At 49.0% G+C, this 22,819-nt stretch overlaps 1 protein-coding gene across 7 annotated transcripts; it reads right to left on the reverse strand.

Annotated features, from left to right (window-relative positions):
* Positions 1-75: 75 nt before the first annotated feature.
* Positions 76-22,767, reverse strand: KLHDC3 (kelch domain containing 3). Of its 7 annotated transcripts, XM_051792950.1 has the most exons (12): positions 22,287-22,329; positions 17,502-17,619; positions 14,350-14,585; positions 11,959-12,135; positions 9,668-9,783; positions 8,256-8,327; positions 7,817-8,030; positions 7,451-7,537; positions 6,038-6,146; positions 1,395-1,468; positions 933-1,011; positions 76-713 (listed from the first exon to the last, which is right to left on the reverse strand). In XM_051792950.1, exons 3-12 carry the CDS (start codon positions 14,501-14,503, stop codon positions 647-649), a joined length of 1,149 nt encoding a protein of 382 aa, XP_051648910.1. In that variant the 5' UTR covers positions 14,504-14,585; positions 17,502-17,619; positions 22,287-22,329; the 3' UTR covers positions 76-646. The 7 variants fall into 7 exon arrangements, with proteins under 7 accessions (XP_051648910.1, XP_051648906.1, XP_051648911.1 ...); XM_051792946.1 differs by lacking the exons at positions 17,502-17,619; positions 22,287-22,329 and adding an exon at positions 22,570-22,767; XM_051792951.1 differs by lacking the exons at positions 17,502-17,619; positions 22,287-22,329 and adding an exon at positions 22,576-22,691.
* Positions 22,768-22,819: the final 52 nt, after the last annotated feature.

The raw sequence follows: 22,819 nt of genomic DNA on the forward strand, positions 1-22,819 counted from the left end.
TTGGTTCAGTCTCTCCTCTCTCACACCCTCTCTCCCCCAGTTCACCTGCTAGGACACACACAGCAGCAGAAACCATGTCTGCCTCAGAATTTATAAAACTGCCCCCGATTGCTGTTTTACAATTGGATCTGGGCAGAGAGTCCAGCTGGGCCCAGCCCTCCACATTGGGCTCAGCTTGGAGCTGGGGCCTGTCATCCAGTGCCAGGAAGTTGGTCAGTGCTGGCAGGAGCAGGTGTAGAGGTTCCTGCTCTCTTGAGGCAATGCAGGAACAGTTCATAGCCTGAGGTCAACCCCAGGGCCATGGCTGGTGGTAAAAGTTGATTCAGGCCCTTGGAAAGTGGCCGGGGACCGGACAGCACAGCTGCAGTTCCACAGGCAAAGGGAAGGAAGACGCTGGAGCCATCAGCAAGGAGAGGGGTCACAGCTGTGCTGCTGGGGCCAGCCAGTTTTTTTCCCCAGTGGCCAGCTCTGCCTGTACACTTGTGCTGCCCAAAGCATGACAAGGGCAGAGGGAGGCCTGGCTAGGGCAAGACAAACTGAGCTCACACCTTCCTTGCTTGAAAGGGCTAAAAATTCATGCAGGCAGTGGAGCAAGAGGTCAATGTGTGGAGGGGCGAGGGCAGGGTGGTAGAGGGACGAGTCGGCATCAGCCCTGGTTGGAGACAATGGGGCGACTGATGGTGCTGTTTGTTGTCATGGCCGAGAGCTCCCATCTGTAACACACCAAAGGGACACACTAAGAGAAAGCACAAACACAGCGCCCAGGGCTGGAGCAGCTTTGCTTCACATCAGCCTCAGCTGTAGTCTCCAGCCCAGCCTGCCCCAAAGCTGCACAGTGCCAAGGAAGGCCCTAGGCAGACCTCAGCCAGGGCTGGAGCACCCTAAGGACAGGGATCACCCACAAGGTGACCTCCCAGCAAGGCACACCATACCTGATGTCATGGGGAAGGCAGGACTGGTCCAGGCTGTACTGAATCACTGCTAGCTTACACAGCGTCTTTAGACTGGGGCCTGTGGAAAGAGGGCAGTTAGCCACAGCAGTCCTCATCTGGACACCATGGGGGGGGTCCAGCATCATGCAATTGGTGCCACAGGAAACAGGGCGGAGCACCCTGGCCATCCCTCTCAGGGACAAGGCAGAATGCATACCAGGGACCATCTGGAGCAGTTTTCTATGCTGCCACAAAGAAGTATGTGTGCAGGAGTGCATGACACACAGCTGCACCTCTGGCTGGTCTGCCTTAAGCCATGTATACTTGTCAGAGACAGCTGTTTGGCTCTGGGATACAGGCACCTGGAGCCACGTAGGGCACAGTATGGTGCTTCACAGCAGGGCCTGCTCACAGGGCATCTTGTGGCAAGAGGTACAGGCTGGGCAGGGAGTGCTCACGTACTGAAGTCGAGGATGTAGAGATCTGAGTGATCCATCAGGTCGAATTCATCACCCATTCCCTCCTCTGGAGATGGGCTGCAGAAACCAAGCACAATGTGTCAATCAGTGCCAAATTTTATTTTTTTTTACACCAATTACAGTCCCTTGGGCTCCCCAAGGGCTGAGCAAGTCTCATCCCTCCTGCCCCTCTGATGCCCCCAGCAGCACTCAGTCATCACTCTCACAGTTCCTCGCAGAGTAGGCAGAGCCACACAGAGCCAGAGAGCAAAAACACACACCATCTCCCTTGCAAGCAAGGGATGGGGGATCTGCCTCCTTCTCACAGATGACCATGATGATTCCAGCTGTGAACCTCCCCCTCACCTTGCCAGCCTCTGTTACTTTGCTGCACCTCCAAACGCAGGTCCCACACTGCAGGGAACAATCCTTTTCCCTTCTTGTACAATTGACCAGCCTCTAACTGGTTTCACTCTCTTCCTTCTCCATGTACCTCTCAAACTGCTCTCCAACAAGTGAGCAGCCCTGGGGACTTCCCTGGAAAAGTGGCACCCACCCCCCCAAGACACTAGGAAAGTGATGGCAAACAGCTGCCTCCATAACTGAGGCATTTCAAGGCTCTATTCGCTCAGCAATTTCAGTGGATCCAACCCTCCAAAGAGCTCCACTCAGAGAGGCAGAGCCGATCCCCAAGACAAGGCTGAGAATGACACTGATCAGGCTGGAGAAGGGATGTCACAGCAGCTCCTGAAGGTAGGCACACATGCGTGCACAAGCCTTTGTCCCGCTCCTTATGAGATAAACAGGCCCCATGGGCTGCTCCACAGCTGCCAGGGCCAGACAGGCTGGCATCACCTGGAGAATCAGTTCAGTGCTGGAGACTAACCAGCTTCTCAGCTGTGCTGTATCATGGAAGGCTGCCCTAGTAACGTCAGGAGACACATACAGATCAAACTTTCCAAGCAGGCAGGGTCAGCCCATCCCCACCTGGTCCCAAACACCACAAGGGGCAGCATTACACAGCCCACACTGTGCTTTCTACAGACCTCAGGCCAGCTTTGCCTCACAGCCAAGGGAAGGCATGGGAAGCACTGTGAAATACAAGGATTTGGGAAAACATCACATGGGACAGGCATTTGATCTAGGAAGAATCTGACACTACATACTGACAAACTACAAAGACCAAAAAGCTGAGCTGGTGTCCCTAATGAGGTAGGAGAGATAAGTTGGAGACCCAAGAGGACTTTTTGCCAAGATCTCTAGTTGTGCATCTGGGCCACAGATGACAGGAACCATGACCTGTCTCCAGAGATGGTGACAGCCAGGAAAACATACTATTTTAATAGCTTGTGTTCCTAGGCCAGCAGCTGGGCTGGTTTTGGGTTCTGCTGCATGAGCTGAAGTTGTGTGGCCAAGCACAACAGCACAAGGTTTAAAACAGATTCTGCCCAGGCACACGCTGTCCATCACTCTTCACATAGCTAAGATCTACTGCAGTTATTTCAGCTTGGCCATTGAGATGCTGTAAGAAGAGTGTAGAGAAAGCAGATGGGAAACATCTGCATGGCAGGGCAAGCACAGACATTTCTCAGTCCAACTCAGGAATCACTTTGGGCTCCAGCCACAGCTCCCTAGTTGCGCCAAAATGGGGACAGCATTTCAGAGGACTGTAACTGAGCACTGAGCAGTGCAGCAGTCATTTTAAACCAATTCCAATTTGCCGATACTCCCATCTGATGCTGGTCCTGGAAAGCTAATGAGGAACTATGACTTCAGGCATTTCTAGGGAACAGACAGTCTCACTTATAGTTTCCTGCCTCCATGGTCTTGATGGAATAGCCAAAGCACCTGAGAAAAAACTGAACGTCCCTTAGCACAGAGAGACTGCCTGTGCTGGAACAGTAGTGCCTGGAGCAGGGGAAAGCACTCCCATGGCTGACGGTTGTTTGGAGAATTTAAAAGAAAGAAAAGGTGGTTTAAGTCCTGCTTTGGTTTGTGATGAACCAATTTAGGGTGCCCTCACTGCTTAGCTAGGAATGACCTCATGCAGTGACTTCTTGCCCCAGTATCACCTGTCTATGACCCACTAAGCTTCACTTCCCATAGGACATGAGGCAGTACCTGCCTCCCCAGGTTCCCATAACCCCAGGCTAAACTGCAGCACACAGCTCCCTGCTGTCAGAGAAGACCTGCTGCTGATGGGACCCATCTGCCCGGATACAGGCAAGAGCCCCTTTAATTCCGCCCCTGTGTGCTTACCACACAACAATCTAATCTCACATCCACGTCACAGGAAACCCTAGACCATCCCTTATCTATCAAAGGAAAGCCAGCAGGCACCACATCTGTGGTTTTAATCACCAAAAGGCAAGTAGCAGGGTAAGCCTGGAGTTCAAGACCAGGAGAGCTGCAACTCCCAGGCAGCAGGGCATGCCTTTGTCAGCAAAATGGATTGTTCCAGCTGCAAAACAATGCTCCCTGCACTAAGCACTCAGCGAGAGCCCTTACTCCCTCACCAGAGCCAGGCATTTCTAAGCCTTGTCAGGGAAAACACAGCCTCGAGACAAATCTGGATTGGCATCTCTCATCTGTTCAGCTATTTCATCTGTTCAGCAAAACTCTGCTTTATAGCATTCCTTCTCCCTTGTAGATGGTCTCTGCACGCCAAAATGTTGGTGAGTTTGGGAGGAAACCAGACCAGGGCCACAACTGTGACACAGCTAATGGGAACACTGAGCTTCCTGGTCACTTAAACGGGACATAAGTGATAGATTGCTCCTGGGCACAGTGAGAGACCACAGCTGGGGCAAAAAGACCAGGCTCTGGGCAGGACTACAAAAGAAACAAAGCATTTGGATGCCATATGAGCAGGCAGCCTGCAGAAGTGCCTCTTCAACAGTCTACAGGACGTGTGAGTCCTGTTAAGAGCAGGCAGGACACAAAGGGGTTTTGCCTGTCTATGCCCCAGCATTGCCAGCTAGGAAGCTGAGCCTGCGAGCTCACCCTCCAAGGAATCCTGCTGGATCTCCTGCAGTATGCAAGCCCCCTCCCCCTTCCCAGCCAGGGGAGCACAGGTCAGGAGGCAGACCACTGGGAGTTCTCCATTACAATGACTTCCTGGAAAAACTTCTTATCTTGCCAGGCAGCTTCAGAACACACCTGATAACTATTACAGGAAGCGAGCATGGTCCCCACCCCCATCTCCCACTTCCCCAGCTTGCCAGACCCTCCCTCCAGTTCAAGCAGGCTGCATTCCTGGCTGCCTGCAGCTCTTCCTACCCCACACTAGTGCTGATGAACATGCCTGTATTGGTTTTGAGCCTGAATTAAGAAACAAGTTGAATTCTGAAGTGATTCAGTGGAGAAGACAAGGCACTGATGCATTGCCTGGCAAGGGCAGACCAAACTCCAAAAAGCTGGTGTCAAATTCTTTGTGGTTTGCTCACATTTCCTAGGAGTGCCAAGGTTTAACATCAGAGTTCAGCTGCTGCTGTAACACAAATCTACATACACTGCAACATCTGGGACCATCCAAAGCTACCATAAAGTTCTACCAAGCCTGCTTCTGTACTGAGCAGCACCAGTATCACTTGAGGTAACTGGATAAACTCAGCACCTCTGCATACCTCGCCTGCACTAAGCACTCCCTCACAGCCACACAGACATCCTACAACTAAGCAGCCCCCCCCCCCGAATCTCTGGAAGCTGAAGGCCCTTCACCCTATCACACATTGGTATGGTCAGGCCATCAGCAGAACCTGTATGTATGGTCCTCTGCCCCAGTCTTCAGAACCATTCTCAAAAAGCTGCTGCCAGAGTCCCAGAGAAAGCCCTAAAGGTTTCCAAACCATGCAGAGGGTTCAAAGCACTTAAACTGTCTCTGCAAGGTGGATAGTGGGAAACAGGCCTGTGCTCTGGAGCTGCAATTTGTCATTCTAGAGAGCATAGAGTATGTCCTGGTGATGGGCCACTTCCTTTCTTTTAGCAGCTGCTAAGGCTCTTGGCTACATCCAGCTGCCCTGCACCCTGACAGTATCACTTCCAGTGTTTGACAGCTAAATTCATAACACCAGGTTCCTCTTGTGAATGGAAGTGTTGCTAAGGAACAATGGCACAAGAAGAAACGTTGTCTTGTCATGTGTATAGGCTCCTCAAACAGCTCCCAGCTGAGCCAACATCCCACTGCAACTTAGCAAAACCCACACTTGCCAACGGAAGAAAGAAATTCTGGTGGGAGAATCAGGGCACCACATAGGCAAGGATAAGTCAGCGTGAAGTCTGCTACAACACAGCAGACTAAGACGTGTCCTTCTGATGGCAGGATCTCCTCCCTCATCCCCACTACCTTTTTCACAGAAAGCTTGACCACTGCACAACCCTACCAGAATAACGTTACACACTTCTGTCTCTGCGTGTACCAGACAGCTTGTCGTCGGGTGCTTTACAAGCTACGTGACACCTTCAGTCTCCTCCATGGCTTTTTTCCAGAGGAGCCCCGATGTACACGATTGCTTACACTTGTCAGATAGATGGACAGTTGCCACGTAACTTTGAAGTCCATCTGACTCTGCATGCGGCAGAGTGTGGAGGGACACTGTGCTGAAGGGAATGGCAAAACCTCTCACGGAGCCTCACCACACAACTCACCTGGTGCCTCCAAACAGAATGATTTTGTCCCCCACTCTGCAGCAGCACTGCCGGCGTCGAGGACATGGGCCTTTCCCCTTGGGTTCAATCTTCCTCCAAGAAAGAGAAACTAACCAGAAGAACAGAGTGCACCACCTTGTCACAAGAGCCTGACCAAGACCATGTATAAGCAGGTTATGGATTTAAACATCACAGGAAAACCTGTGGCCCACTGCCCCTCCCACACCAACTAGCCAATATCCACCTTTTCCCCTTGACCTCCTCACTAGTGGCAAAATGATGCACTTCTATGAGGTTGTTACTAAAGTGTCATTTAAATGCCAGACAGAGTCCTGAAGTTCTGCCTGCTGAGACAGCACTTACAGGTCATGTCATAGAATGGTTTGGGTTGAAAGGGACCTTAAAGATCATTTCATTACAACCCCCCTGCCATGGGCAGGGACACCTCACACTAGACCAAGTTGCTCAAAGCCCAGTCAAGGCCTTTCAGTTGCAAAGGCTCAGCGCCAGGACCCACGGGCTGCCACGGCAGCGGGTCGGACTTCATGGGGAGCTGCACAGGGATGAGCTGCAGGAGCAGTCAGGCAGCCTCCCTTCCCCGGCACCCTGCTGCGGTCCGGATCTGGAGAAGGGAGACCCAGGAACGAGCTCCATCTGCTGGCAGTCTGCGATCACTGAGCATCCTGGCAGAGGGGAGGCTGCTGGGGACAGCTGAGCGGCGGGAGGAGGGAGTGGGGAACTGAATGAGGTGGAAACCGCAGCCTTTGCTGCTTTCTGTGGCAAGGATGCTGGGGGGTGACTAATGCAGCACTCAAATCTTCAGGAGCTCAGACACTAGCTCACGGATCAGTTTAGGGAGCAGCAAGTTGGCTGCTCTCAGTTAACTTTACTATGCAAAGCAATTAGCAAACAAAATCAGTCTAATGACTGCGAAAAGCGCCTGAGGACTGAGGACCCCAAAACAGCTCAGTCGACTGAGATATTCAGTGTGATATTCAGGGTACCAGCTGAAGAACACCCCTTCTGCAGCACAGTTTGACGTGGTACCAAGAGAGTGTGGTATGATGATCCTGCAGCTCAAGTTGAACGGTTTCCCCAGCTCTCTCCCTCCTCTAACCCCATTGCTTCTTCCTATTTTCTCTTCTGCCAGTATTTCTGCATATTTAAGAACAAGACAAAGTTTTCCAACGAACTATGTCTGTCAGCAATACCTTCTCTTCTACTTTCTAACTGAGATTTGGAAACATCCTGAGGAGGAACAGGGGTCCCAAGCACAGTAGCAAGTTCCTGTCAGTGCTATCAGAAGAGAAATTTCCCCTCAAGCAGTACTCCTTGGAGAGTAAGCTCCTCTGAGCGCTCACTTGCCTAAGGGCCTGGAGCACTATCACTGCAACAAGTTAAAAGCATAAATACCTGGATTGAATTTCCAGAGGTCATGGAAGTGTCTGTTCAGGCGTGCATTGTAGCCACCAAATACATACAGTTCCCCATTGTAGCTGACTGTAGGGAATAAGCACAGACATCAGTGTGCCACCCAGCAGGTCTCTGACCCAACATCAAACACAAAGCAAAGTGGTGCTGGTTGTTCACCTTCGCTTAAGTCACCTTCACGTGCAGGGTTATGTGCAAGGCTTTTCAGGGGGCAGCAGCTTTCCACAGAAACTGGGCTTAGTGCACCCCTTGCTAACCCACATCTCGATCCAACAGACCAGACAGTCCTTCTAACGCAGGCAGAAATTTCCTTCCACCATCCTCCACCCTCAGCAGACCCACACTCACATGCTGAATGGCTCCGCCGGCCTTCAGGCAGCACAGGAGTTGGAGGAGAGTCCAGCCAGGAGTTTGTTTCTGTATCAAATACTTTAATGCGGTTACAGTAGATCTCATTGTTGGAGTGAAATGGCCCAAAACGATCAGCTCTGCCACCAAATACGTACATCTTTGTTCCAATGATTGTAGCTGAATGGAAGTCTCTCCAGCGAGCTGGAGTACCCTGAAGGGACAGAGTAAAACAGAACAAGAGAAAGAATGCAGATTACCCCGGCAGATGACACATCTTGACGGGGAAGTTGGGTGGCTGCCTTCTCCTGGAGAACTTCCCATCCTGCAGATTCCTGCCACACCAGACAGAAGCTGTGAGACAAGTGTGGGCAGCTACTCCAGAGAACAGCAAATGCAAGACTTCCTCCCCAAACCACAGTGAAAAGCAGATACTGACCTTGGCAGAGATTAAAGTCCACATCATATTTGTGGTGTCCAATTTATGGATATCGTTTGAAAAGCAGTCAGCCTGAAAGACAGCAGAGCAGCCTGGTCACAAAGGGACTGAGAAGTCTGGTCACATCTGGTCCCAGGAAGGATGCTGTTCTATAGACCTGGAACATCTCTTTGGAGTCAGTACCTCCTAAGAGATAAGGTGATGGCTCCAAAATGTCAGGCAGCATACTTATCACTTAACAAGAGGAAGGCAAAGCCCATTTATTCTCAAAGGTGTCCTGTCTCTTCCTGCAGCTTTCCCATTTATTTGATGATCAGTTCCTCCCCCAAAGACTGTCCTGCACACAATACATTCACAGCAGAAACCTGCCTCCTCTCCATGTAAGCAATAGAAGAAAAAGGCACTAACAGGACAGGCAAACTGGCTCTGGTAAGGCCACCCAATGAGAGGTAGAAGCTAAGATTACTTCTGGGTAGCTAAACATACAGGAACAAATATACTCTGGGTTCTGAGGTCCCACAAAAGCCATCTGCAGCTAGCTGCCTGGAAGAGATTGCACTCACACAAACAATGTGGACTCCTGCTCTTCCAGGTAGGGGAGAGAACAGCAAGACAGTCAGAGGCTTATTTGGTCTTGGTTAAAAACAAGCCACATTTGAACTGCTCCTGCTGCTGTAATCAAGATCATGGATTTGGCATGCCATTGTCCTCAGAAAAGGGCGAATAACCCAGAGACTGCTGTAACAGAGCCCCAGCTTTCTTCCAAATAAACAGATGTGACTTTGCGCAGCTTTTCTGGAGCCTGGTGATAGGTTGAAATGATATTTTCCCATTTCTTAAGATCAGAGGATAAAGATTTGCTCAAAAGATCATTAGGCACACTAACAGCTATTGCAGGATGACTGACTCAGGGTATGCTTAACAGGAGGGCAACCAGGTGTTTGCTGGAGGAGATCAACAAGATGCCAGAGCAGGTACGGACTACAGGGAACATGCACCAGACTAAGACAAACCTCCTGGCAACACCACGGACACTGGTAAGTGATTTTTCTGGCTCATTTTTCAGCCAGAAAATTGAAATAAATGTACATCAGTATATATTTATTAAAAACTATGTGTATTTATCTATCAAAATTTGGCTGAGAAATGAGTCATAAAAATTATATTTATGGTAAATATGTTTTGTAAAAGAAAAAAAAAATCACCATTTTTTTAGGCTTGCTTTTCTAACCATTTTCTCCACAAAACAGTGAGCATAACCTGGGTATTAATGCCATGACTTTGCTAAGTTACAAAATGAAAGCAACTATGAATACCAATACGCCCCCATATCCTGCCTCTACCAGTGTCCTGGGTATCAACACCCTCTTTTCCCAAGGGCTCACCAATTAACAGTTACAGAGACTACTCACCAGCTGTTCATAGCCTCCAAAGATAAACATGCTCTTTGCCAGGACACAAGCTGAGTGCCCATCTCTTGCTCCTGGGACCATTCCAGACACCTTTGGCGTAAACCACTTGTGCGTGTCTGAAACAAAACAAGAGGCTGAGAAAACGCAGTAGGTGTTGGGATGGGATAGCTCTTTACTACTGTTGTTAATTTCTAAGACAGAAATCCTTCTCTCTTTCTCACACAGCATCTGCTCTGCTGGAGAAGCTGCAAGCTTCTTCAGGCAAGGCTACCTGCCCGAGTCTTCACAGAGGGGCACAGAGACAGAGGACTCAGCCTCTGGGCATGGCCACCTACTGCCTGACCTGATAAAGAGCTCTCATTTTAACTGTGAGTAGTATAGCACTACTTGAGCAACATTATTTTTACTGAATCTCTTGCAAAGCATACTTGTGAGTCACTTACCAGCTCTGCATTTACAGTTTCAATTACAATGAAGTAATAATAATGCTAAGTGGCTCAACTGAACTCATGGCATGGAGATGCTGACTAACTGACTCAGGAAAAATAGCTCTCAAATGCAGGCAGAAGTCACTTAGTCACAAATTGCCATGCACATCCCCACCTCTGCAGTGCAGCTCTCCTTATATTTTCTGCTCCACTTTTTACATTCTCATCCCCTCTCCAAGGGGAGGCTTCCTCACTTTCCACCCTTCACAGTGCTCCTTGTGAGCCTACACCAACCAGATTCAGCCCTTTAGCCTGCATACTCCAAGGGTTCGCTTGATTTAGGGCATGACTTTAAATCCAGCCAGAGCTGTTCTGCATGCCAGGGCAATATGGAGCTAAGCCAGCGACTCACTGCCAAGCACAAACAGGCACCTGTTCCAAGAGCCCTGAGAGGCACAGATAAGCCTCAAGGCAGCAGGAGACATTCCCCCCATCCTCCCTAACTGCTGTTAGCTGTCAAAAGCAGTGCTTATTTCAGGAAGTCGTAACACTGGAGCCAAAGCAACATTCTTCATGAGGATAACTTCTCTGAACTTGGCCTGCAGACACAGCTATCCACCTATACTCCATTTGGAACTACACAAAGGGTCTTGCGAGGTCAACAGAACCCCTGGGCAGCCTCTACTGAGAAAGGTCCAGTGGCTATCAAGTTCCTTTCCTTCACGGAGCTGCTTCCAAGGCCAGTTATATGATAACAGCAACAGCTCATCCAAGTGCAATATGTCTAATTAGAGATGGAAAAGACCTCGACTTGTGCTCAGCACCTGAGGGACAAAACTGCACTCAAACAGGACTTTATCCAGCCCAATGTGACTTTTCAGTGGAACTTACACTACAGACATGGGACTGTGACTGCCACTCTTGCTTTCCAGGAATGGTAGGGTTCAGTGTGTACAGACAGCTGCAGAGGGTTTGGATTAGGACTGAAGTCTGGCCTGCTAATTTTCACATAATGCTAAAGTGCAGGAGTTGGCAGGGAGATCAGGCAGTTCCCACTACAATGCCTCTGTGTAGGCAGAGGTTTACTGATGGCTTCTCAGCTGCATGTGTCATGGGAAGAAGGAAACCCTGTGACCCAAGCTCTAAGATATTTCCTAGTAAAGAAGAGAGCCCATGACCAAGCACCAGAGCAAGCAGTTTCCTTCCAAGTCCAGGAAGACATTTACTGATCACTATTTAGATGGACTTGCCTCCAGAATCCTTTCCTGACACTTGTGTCCACCCAGTTTCTGATGGTGCCTTTTCTTCAAAGATGCTCCATCAATGCTATGGAGAAGTCAACCAGAAGGTCCAAGGAGTTTATTCTTCAGGTTTATCTAACTTGATTCATGCCTTCCCTTATTTTGCCATTCTGTCCCTCACTACTCCTATGTTTTATTCCTTACTCTCCTTCATGTTTTCAGAAAGAAGAACCACACTGGAGAGGAACTGCAATCCTCAAGAGCTCTAGTCCCTTCTTGCTGCAACCTTTGCCACAGTTAAGGAATAATAAATCACACAGAGAGAACGTTTCAGTCATAGCTACTTTCAGAAAGTGCACACAAAGGTGATAGAAAAATTAAAACCATTTTGACTATTAGACAAGATCAGTAACCTCTGTTCAAAGGCTTTTACAGAGATTCAAGTATGTAGAGACAATGGCCACACTGCTTCCCTTCTAAAACTGCTGAAACAGCCTGTGACACCATTTCCTCCAAACTGTCACTGAGGGATGGGAAAAAGCTGGGGAGCAGTGTGGTGTGGCAGAGAGAAGGTCTGATCAACAACAGTTATGACAAGGAAGAGTGAGAAGCTGGAACTTACTGACATCAAAAGCATAGAGCACATTGCAGGCTCCTTCTGTGTCGTTGCGACCACCCCATATGTAGACAGTGTCATCGATGAGCACTGCTGAGTGCCCATACCTCATGTAGGGCACCTCTCTCACGTGGTCTCGGCTGTTTGTCCACACTGGAGGCAACTTGATCCAGCGCAGAGACACTGAAAACACAAGTTTGAGCCCATGTCAAATGCTAAGCCTGCTACATTGCTCTCAGGTCATAACCCATCCTCACGGAGCTTTTTTTCCCCATGACGAGATGCAGAAGTAGTCAAGTAAACAAGAGAAAGCTGTGTCTGACACCAATAGTAGCTAATTAAGAAATATAGAAGGAGGTCCTCTGGAGGAGCAGAGGAGTCTATACAGAAATAGGCTCTATTCTGCAGCACATCATTGAAAAGGCTCTGGCTCATCCTAGACTGTGAGTGAAGATACAGCACACACAAAAAAATAGGGAAAGGAAAAAGAAAAAGTGCAGAGATGACAGTGAATGCAGTCAATGCTCCAAGCTAGTGACATTGTTGAAGAGACTCAAAGCTGGAAGAATGAGCAGCATGGGAATAATTCACTGCAGTAACATGCAAGGGAACATACCTGAAGGCATCACTTGGACTTGCAGAAGTGCAGTTTAAGTAAAGCAAGACAGCAGCTTTGCAGGAACAGGGTTTGTTTGCTTTTGTTTTGTTTCTCAAGCTATAGATGAGATAGCTGTCTGTCTCCTATTATACTGTATTCTCCCTTCTTGCCTATCTATACCCAAGTTCTCCCTGCTAACTTTGTGTTACTAAATCAGAGTTCCTTGTAATTACAGGTTCTCCTTACTGGCAGCCTGCGTGTTGTGTTCAGCAGTAGCCAGAGCAGTCAACAGGTATTTACAGGGTTTAATGACAGTGCAGGAGTAACAGCAAGTGTTACATGGCCATTTGTTCTCTATGTGGAGCTAACATAAAATATAGCAGAAAACTATAGTTCTTCTGAAATACTAACACAGGGAAAGGGAAAAGGTCGGCCATCTTAAAAGGTAGGCATTTACTCCACTGGCAGAAAAGGCACTGAGGAAGCACATCCAATGCTAAAGTCAAGCTACACGGGATGCTTCCTACCTAAAATACAGTCTTCATCTTTGGAAGACTGAAAGAGACCAATCAAAATCTGGTATTTTGGCTTTAGCACTGGAACCTGACAATGCTAACTGAGCAAGGGCTTGGGAAGCCACTGCCACCTCCCACATGGTGGCTGCAGCATCACGACACTTATAATATTTGGGAGTGGTAACAAGAGAAAACAATGCAAGAGCATTCCTTTGGACACAGTAATTATGCTTCCCCATAAGAATGGTGCTCTACTGGCACATTCTACAAGATACAACATTCAACTGTGTTGAGTGTGAAAGTCCAGTCTCTCTGGACAGAGAAGAATGTCTTTGTTTACAGGATCCTGAGCTACACTCTCCTCTTGAGCAGGTCACCTTGGCAGCTCTGTGTAACCAATGCCTTTATCCCTGCTGCACACATCAGTCTTAAAGAAGTGAATTCATTGCGAACTACCTTTATCTACACGTGACATGGGTGTTAGCAGAGAATTCAGCATGCTGTTCAGTCTGCAAAACTGGTCATTGGTTCTCTTTCTTGGCTCTGTTTAGCTGGACCCATCCAAGCACCTCTGCAGTTTTTCAACCACCTGCCTAATTACAGGGAAATATTTCATGGACCAACTCAGTAACCTTTTCAGTTCGAAAAGCACTGAATCAACAAATACAGCCTCTGCCAGGACAGCCATGACTCCAACTCAGCCTCATGACAGGTACTGGCTACCCTACACAAATGCCTCTAGTTCCAGATGCTTTTCTAAGCTATGTTGTGAATCTGTGTGATAGCTGCTACCAAAATGGGAAGGCCTCCATCCCAGCCACGTGCTCCTATGGACTCCATCATGTTGGCAGCAGTTGTCAGGTGCCCCCACAGGGAAACAGCTCAAAAGCCTAAACCTGCAGTCTTAACTGAGTGCACTGGCTCCCACCCTACTCCTTCCACATGAGCTGAGCATGGACCTGGAGGGGGAACCTGAACCAGCTAGATATCACTTCTTTGCACCTGGCATTCACAGAGAACAAGGACAAAACATGGCTATGTGGCTACTTCTAGTGAGTCCTTACCCCAGCAGTCTGCTGAACTACAGCACCTCCATGCCCTGCCTCTGAAGCTGAAAATACAAGGCTGCACAAGGAAAGAGGCTCCCATCTACTCTGATAATTTTTTTGGAAATTACAGTCAGACAGCATGTTACAGTGTAACACCTTAGGCAGAAGCAGGCAAGAAAACTAATAATTGAGCCCAGCAAGCCAACTCCTTTGCACACCACAAGGACACATTTACCTGCATTAAAAACGTGGACGTCGATCTGCCGCAGAGTCTCATAGTCTTCTCCAGAACAATATCCGCCAAAGGAATAGACCTTGTGTCCGACAGCCACGGCTGCGTGGTTCACCCTCCGTGGCCCACCTTCCAAGTGCACTGCCCACCGTAGCATTCCTCCCTGCAAGCCAGACGGTCTTCAGGGCCCCCAGTGCCACAGCCACATGCTTCCTGGGCCACCACTATGTCACCTGGCTCTGAGAGAGAATGATAAAATAACGTGATCCATCTCGCAGATCTTCCTTGAATCCAGCTACAAAGGTTACATTGCTGTATCCTCATTCATCTGCATCCCAACTGGAGACAGTTTTACTCTCACCTCAGAAAGGGGATACAGGGCAGGTATCATAACCTGAGCAAGGCTCAGAGGAGCAGGCAGAGATGCCCTCACATACAAAAAACCCTCAGGGTGGCTGTATAGGCAGCCCAAGCCAAACACCTTGGGCGAAGGCAGCCAAGTGCAGCACGCCTGGCCGTGCCCTGGTCATGCACACATCATGTACATGTCAGAACCATTTGTCTGCATGAATGAAAACACAGTGAGAGCCAACTGTGAAGGTGAAAAGAACAGAGCCAGAGGGAAGAGAGCATGCTCTTTGGATCAGTTGTAAGAAACAACAGAGGAAAATATTAAAACACCCAACAAAAAAACCTTCAAAGAACCACCCCCACAAAAAGCAAGCAACTTGCCATTATGGGGGTGGATGACGACACCACCATTTGGCCTCACTGATTGGAGCCCTACGGTCCAATCTAATCAGACACGAGAGAGCAGAAAACCCCTAATCTAGGTAGAAAGCTCTTTGCTAATGCTCAGAAAAGGCCTTTTTCTCCCACAGCAAATCCAGGCATAACTATGAAAATTCTGTAACATCATATCTCTTTTAAGCAACTGATATGCTTCATTCCTCAAACAGATGGCTTAGATCATATCTTAGAAAAGTCACCACACTTCATTCTTGCAGAGATTCTCCTTTGGATCTTAGAATCTAGAGCAGAGCCTGGGCGCTTCTGAAAAAGCAGGTCAGTTTGATTTTTAACAGTTTTCTCCCAACTGAAAAACAGCCATTAGAATATATGTCAGTGTTTCAAACAGCATAAATAAAACTGTCTTTTCTTATTTCTTGGTTCTAGGTTATTGAAAGATGCAGTCAGCACACTCCTACCCCACGCCCAGTTTTTGCACTTGCAGAATCCAAAGAAATTTGGGGATGCTTCTGAATAAGTTCTAAAATTCCTACGCATACATAAAATTCCTAAACTCTGCCCCTTTTCTTTTTGGAAAGCAGCGAGCTTTCACAAGGAGAAGTTTCCTCTTTCAAGTTTTCTGAAGTAGCTGGAGGGCAGCAAAAGGGGCAGCGCCCCCACCCTTCAGTCAAGTGTAACCACTGCTCACAACCAGGTCCATCAACAGCCTGACCACCACAGCGCCTGGCCCACCCACACACTCCCATTTTATCCCCACCCATGTAAAGAGTCAGAGATGCCACCAACAGGGAGCTCCTGGCATGGGGCAGAGCTCAGGCTTCCAGCTTCATCCACTCATTGTACAGACAGTTCAAAACCATCCAGTAATCAGTCACCTCATTCCAGAACTCGCAAATCTCATAAAAAATTGAGTAGCTTCTTTTTAAAGTTATTTCTTTTTCAAGTTGTTTTCAAAATAAAGACTGGCAGCCAGAGCATGCTCTGTACCTGAAAGTTACAACAAAAGGATGTGCAAAGCCCAACAGAGAGCATCCTGAAGCCTTCCTGTAACAGATGAGCGCAGACCAAGGAGTCCCTCCTGCAAACCTGCAAACTTCTTCGTGCAGCACCTACCCTAACCTAAATTGCAGTTAATAACCCAGAAAGTCACATCAAACTTTTCTCCAGCAGAGGTGCTCCAGAAGGGCCCAGGAACAGCCCTTGTCTCCTACCAGCCATGCTTCAATTTCAGATCTAGCAAGTTTGGGTTTTGTTTTTCAAGTTACTACTTTTTTAAAGCCAGGCAGCACACTTGTGTAAGTTCTCTGCAAAGCTACAGAATAGACCAGTTTCCATGGAGCCCACCAAAGTCACCTTTCAAGCTATTTTGAAGGCTTCACATTTCTATATCTGTTTTCTGCCTCAATCAAAAGTTACTCCTGAAAAATCTAACCAATGTTTTCCTCAAAATCTCTTCTTGGTTAAGTGATTCTGCAAAGGAGCTTAAGTGGACTTTATCACCAGCATCAATATTTTCAACACCCTTCAGACTGAGCTTGATCCAGAAAGACCAAGAGGATGAATCTTACTTCTAAGTTCTCTGCTTGGTTCCTTGTGTGGAGAAGCACAGATGCCTGGCATGGCAAGCAGGCATCATACCAAGCCCCCTGCTTTTTTGTCAGAAGGGCTGGGAAAACTCTTCCTCACCCTTGGGAGTTCACTCAAGTCAGGTGAAAGGAGCTCACTGCTGCCAGAGCAGGACGCTGGTCCTGTCACTGCCACAGGAGCCGGCCACCCTCCCCCAAGTTTCCTCACTCAGATCAGAAGGCAGCACACCCAAGATGGGCCACTGAGAAACAGCTCCAGGCCCTGCCTGTGGCACTGCAGGAAAGATGCTGAGCTTATAGCAATAATGTTGAAACGTTGTTTCCTACAACTACTGAGAAAGTTGTTCCCAAGATAAGCCCTTCCCAGGTGACAGGCAGGTCCAGGGTGGTGGCGAGGCCAATGGGGTTGAAGTTGGCTGTGCTTCTCCTTGGCTTGGGCCAGGGATACCCCTTCAGAGTAAACACAGAGCTCTGCCAGCACAGCCTCCTGCTGCACCTCCTCAGAGCCACGGAATGCAAACACTCATTTGAACACTTCATGAAAAGAGAACAACCAGAAGTGTAAAGCAATCTTTACAGCAATGTATTAAAAGGCATGGGAAAACACAGGATTTAACAAGCTGCCACGGTTTTTCCAAACCCAAGTGCTCTCCTCCACACTGTAATAAAAGCATCAATCCAGACTCCCATCTTCCTCTTCTGTCACTAGACACAGCCCTATCCTGAAACTGTTGCTCACCCCTTTCCAGCCAGCCCAGGTCCTCCCCCTCTCCTCCCTGCACAGCCCTGTCTCCTAAGGATACCTCCCCACACTCCTACCCATGCTTTCTGCAGCCAGCTCCAGACTCTCCGATCCTGCCTTTTTTGGAATTGTTTCATTAGACCAGTCTTCTGCTCAAAGCCAGTTTTCCTCCCGCTAGTCCCCACTGTGCACTGTCTGCAAATATGATACACATATTTTGAGAAAAAACTGTTTTCTGTCCTACAATCATGCACACTGTTAAGTTCCATTTCAAGTTTTGATTTCCAATGATAATTTATATGATATAAGTGATGACATAAATATACCACTTTTCAACCTCATTCCTATGAGGACTTCTTAATAGGAGGCATTAATACACTTGACATTAAGCTGTGCATTAGGTTTCTTTAAAGATCACATAGGACACAGCCAGGGAAAGATGAAAACAGAAAAACTGATAGGAAATAATTTACTAACAATTTCCCCCATTTGTACAACATTAGATCATGCAAAATACATCCTGTGATTTCTCATCTAGGACACTAATAACACATATGTAGGCTACAAAACACAGAAATATTGGTAAGACAGTGGCAAATTGTATTAGAGAACTGGGAGGGCACTGGCTGCAGGAGGTGGCACACAGAATCACAGAATGGTTTGGGTTTGGATGAGACCCTAAAGATATCCAGTTCCGACCCCACTGCCATAGGCAGGGATACCTTCCACTAGACCAGGTTGCTCAAAGCCCTATCCAAGCTGGCCTTGAACACTTCCAGGGACATCCACAACTTCTTTGGGCAACCTGTTCCCGTGCCTCACCACTCTCACACTAAAGAATTTCTTCCTAACATCTAATCTAAAGCCCTCTTTCAGTTTAAAGCCATTCCCCTCCTTTTTCTATGGCTACATGCCCTTGCGAAAAGTCCCTCTCCAGCTTTCCTATAGGCCCCTTTTAGTCACTGAAAGGCCACCATAAAGGTCACCCTGGAGCCTTCTCTTCTCCGGGATGAACAACCCCAGCTCTCTCAGCCTTTCCTCACAGGAGAGGTGCTCCAGCCCTCTGATCATTTTCACAGCCCTCCTCTGGACCTGCTCCAACAGTTCCATGCCTTTCTTGTACTGGGGGCTTCAGAGCTGGGTGCAGCACTCCAGGTGGGTCTCACCAGAGCAGAGCAGAGGGGCAGAATCACCTCCCCTCGACCTGCTGGACACATTGCTTTTGACGCAGCCCAGGGTGTCGTTGGCTTTCTGGGCTGTGAGTGCACATTGCTGGGTCATGTCCAGCTTTTCATCTACCAGTTCTGCTAAGTCCTTCTCAGGGCTGCTTTCAATTCCTTCACCCCACAGCTTGTATCAGTACCAGGGGTTGCCCTGGGTTAGCACCTTGCCCTTGGCCTTGTTGAACCTCATGAGGTTCCCCAGGGCCCACTTCTCGAGCTTGTTCAGGTCCATCTCAGGCAAACCGGGTGCTTTTTCAAAGCAAAGACACAGATAGTGACACTAACATGTACCACGGATCAGAGAAAAGGGCTTTTGCACCGTAGAAAAATTAAGCTGGATCATTTAAATCACAGAAGTCAGCAGTGAAAGAGAAGGATTGCCTTCTACATGGATTTGTGCAGACACTGAACTAAGCATGTGTCCCTTTTCTGGATCCTGCTGAGCCACTTCTCCCCAGAGCTGCACCTCTTTTAGAGCAGCCACCACACTTCATCTCTGCCCATAGTAGAGGCTGGTTGAAGGCCTGAGGCATCTCCTTTGACTGATTCAGCATGACCAGGTGGAATCATGGCCCAATACCCCCAGGAACTGACCATAAATGGAGACCAAAAAGCTCCATCAAAACAAGCACGTGTTTGTTATACAATGAGAGAAGTTTCATTTTCTAGGTGAAACAAAACCCAGGAAAGTGCACTCCCACATGCTTTGCTAGCTCAGCATACATTTGCTCACCTTAGGTGAGGAAGCTCCAGCTGCCTCTGTTCCACCAATCTCAACTGGAAAAAGCAACGTACACACACACTCAGGGTCTCCTTCGCAGAAGGGCACACACGCTTCTTTTCAAGCCACTGCTTGCTTCCACTGATGCACATCAGCTCCTCACTTCACCTCTCCAAAAACTCTTTGATTTTTGCAGTCATATAGGCAGCAATCATGCAATGTCCACAACTCCTCATTTCCCTGGTCTGCCGTAATCTATCCAGAGATACAGTCAAGCACAGAGAATTTTGAAACCCTGATAGGTCCTGTCATTAACTGCCAGGAAGAAGAGCATTTCTAAAAATGAGGATACACTTCACCTACTGTTGAAGTACCTGATGATGATGGAAATTAAGTGAGTCCAGCAATGAGTTGTTCCTCTACCACAAAGCACATGGAGGCTAAAATTAAAAAGCGGTCAAAATAACCAGGTGTGGTCCCACAGAAATGCCTGGATCCCACCACTGACTATGCACAGCACCACAAGCCCAGGTATACACTTCCAGAGTAAGTGGTGCAACAACAGCCATGGGGTGACCTCAGACTGGCTCTGTTGCTGCAGTCAGGCTGGTACCTGAGCACAAGTAGAAACTCACACATCCTTAACAGAGAAATGGCTACGGATGTCCTTTAGCATCTCCCTTGTTCCTTGTCAGTGCTGACTTCCAGCATAGGGAGCACAGCAATTCACCTGGAGCACTTCACTGCTAAGCAAGAGAAAAATCAGATTTAAGGCAGCTCTGCATCCTTTGAATACAGCACCTATAGACAACATTCCTAAATCTCTGGCTGTGCTGGTGTCTGAAGATACACTTAATGCCTGAAACAACCTTCATCCCAACTGCTCCAGCTTACACCTCACAAGAGCCTACCAGCACAGCATATAGATGTCTGAGATCACCAGAAAAATCACTCAATAATTTCTCACTAGCATATCTTCAAAACTGTTGTGGTGACTTGAGCACAGTGGCATAGATAGGAAAAAACTCCAAACAAACGAACAAAAAAACCCAACAAAACCCCAATCCAGTAATCATAGTTTTTAGTCAGATTTTTCACCTGTTTATTCTATTGGCTTTAGACTCACTATTTTCAATACCTACAATCAGTTATGAAAACACTTCATTCAAGATAAAACGCTACTGAGCATCTCCACAGACAGTAGCCAGGTGATAATTTTAGAACAAAACCATATATGCATGGATCCACTTCTTTGCACAAAGGGAGTTCACATTCCTCTATGCACACAGGAAGAAACCTAGAGCCATTTCTAAAAGCTGCTCAGATTAGCCTTGCTGCTGTCAATTCCCACAGCAAGGGGGGGAAACCCAGCAGAAAGTGGTCTAGATTTTCAAGGACTCGCTCTGTCACCCCCAGAATTACAGCTGCACCCCAAGCAGAGCAGCATACTGACCCTGCAAAGCCACTCCAGAGAGCAAATCCTACCGTGTGGCTGCCTCAGTCCCGTCTCCCAAAAGACACCACCAGCCACAAGGTTTAGTAACACTTAAAATAGCCCAGCCAGCTCACAGCAGTCCATATAGACAGTTCTATTTCAAGCACATCCAACATACTGTTAGAGATAGCACAGGAACAACCCGCTTTCTTCACTAATGCTTGACATTTATCTGATGCTTTGACTATTTATGCTAAGGCAGTGTGAAACTGCAAGCTTGCACATTCAGCAGCTTGGACAGTCACAGTGCAATTCCAGCACCAGTAAACTAGACGGTGCTAGAACAGCCCCTGAGCTCGTTAACTGAGACTGATCTGGAAGCTCATGTTAGCCACGGGAATCCCGGACCATGCTACTCAGGCAGAAATTTATTTCAATGTCCCTCCCTGCAGACAGCCTCACCACCTCCTTATTTCTGACCAAATATTTTGCCCACTGCTGACTTACTTTTGGCCAAAGCCCAGGTGAGATTCTGCACCTACTGAGCTGACTTCTCTTCTTTACCTTGCCTTCCAAAACCCACCGCTGCTTCTCTATGGAGCACGCCTAAACACCGGAGATATTGCTTGACCCCCTCTCCCCCAGGAATTTGTCTCAGCATGTCAAGCCGTTTCTGCCATGCCAAGGGCAGCCCTTGGGAAGAACCAGGCTCAGGAAAGCTGAGCTAACAGCTAGTGTGGCGTTTTTTGCTTTATGCAGGACCGCACTCGTTTCCTCTCCTCCTCTGCACCTGCTGTTCCATCGACACGAATGCCCAGGCAGTGTTCCGCTAGGCTTGGACACACACATGGCAGGCTCACAGGTGCCAGCCTTCCCTCTGCCTGGTGCACAGGGCTGGGGAGGACCAGGCACACAGCCCCACACCTGCCAACATGGCCAAGACTGGGTGAAAGCGTAAACGGGCTGAAACCAGATGAGCCCATAGAGATGGAGAGAGAAGGCACGGTGGAGGTTATGCCAGGGTGAGAAGCAGAAGGGCAGCCTCCCTGACACGCCAGGGGAGGAGAGGGATGGGTAAGGTCACAGAATCCTTTAAGGTTGGAGAGGACCACCAAGATCACTGAGTCCAGCCATTAAGTCAACACCGCCAGACCCACCACTAAGCCATGTCCTGAAAATGCCACATCTATGTGGTTTTTGAACACGTAGAGATGGTGATTCAACTACTTCCCTGGGTAGCCTGTTCCAGTGCCTGGCCTTTTCCATGAAGAATTTTTTAAAATATCCAATCTAAGCCTTCCTTGGTGCAGCTTGAAGCCATTTCCTCTTGACCTGTCACTTGTTACCTGGGAGAAGAGACCGTCCCTCACCTGGCTACAACCTCCTTTCAGGGAGTTGTACAGATTGAGAAGGTCTCCCCTGAGCCTCCTTTTCTCCAGGCTGAACGCCCCCAGCTCCCTCAGCCGCTCCTCATAGGACTTACTCTCTGGACCGTTCAGCAGCTCCGATGCCCTTCCCTGGACACGCTCCAGCACCGTTGGCCGCCCCCGCCCGCCCGAGCCCCTCGGGGCCGCCCCGCGCCCCCATGCGCCGCCCGCGGGCCCGGCCGAGGATACCCAGGCAGAGCGGCGGCCCCGCGCCCCCAGCCCTCACAGAGGGGCTCGGCGGCGCCTCCCGGCCTCACCCTCACCCGCCCCCAACTCCAGCACGGCCCCACCGCCTCCCCCCGCCTCCGCCGCCGGTCCCGCTCAGCCCCAGCCCCGTACCTGTACCCGTACAAGGCGCCTCGATAGCCCCACTCCGACGGCTGCGCCCGCCGCTCTCTGGGACTTGTAGTGCGGCGCGGCCCCGCCCGGGACGGCGGGCACCCTCCCCCGCCGGGGCGGCGCTGCCCCGAGAGGCCCTTCCGCGAGCGCCGGGCCTCGGCTCCGCCGCGCTGCTCCAGCCCCGTCCCGAGCCGAGATGGCGGCGCCCGAAGGCACCGGCGACGCGTGTCCGCGGCACAACCCGCCCCAC

This window comes from Manacus candei, unplaced genomic scaffold (genome assembly GCF_025592945.1).
Source record: "Manacus candei isolate 608988 ecotype Guabito, Panama unplaced genomic scaffold, ASM2559294v1 h1tg000035l, whole genome shotgun sequence".
Classification (NCBI taxonomy): domain Eukaryota; kingdom Metazoa; phylum Chordata; class Aves; order Passeriformes; family Pipridae; genus Manacus; species Manacus candei.

Coding starts and splice junctions, on each gene's coding strand:
- KLHDC3 (XM_051792946.1), bottom strand. CDS start 14,503: ATGCTACGGTGGGCAGTGCACTTGGAAGGTGGGCCACGGAGGGTGAAC. Junction 6,147..7,450: donor CCTCTGGAAATTCAATCCAG/GTATTTATGCTT, acceptor TCTTCTGGTTAG/TTTCTCTTTCTTGGAGGAAG. Junction 714..932: donor TGCCTTCCCCATGACATCAG/GTATGGTGTGCC, acceptor GGTGTGTTACAG/ATGGGAGCTCTCGGCCATGA.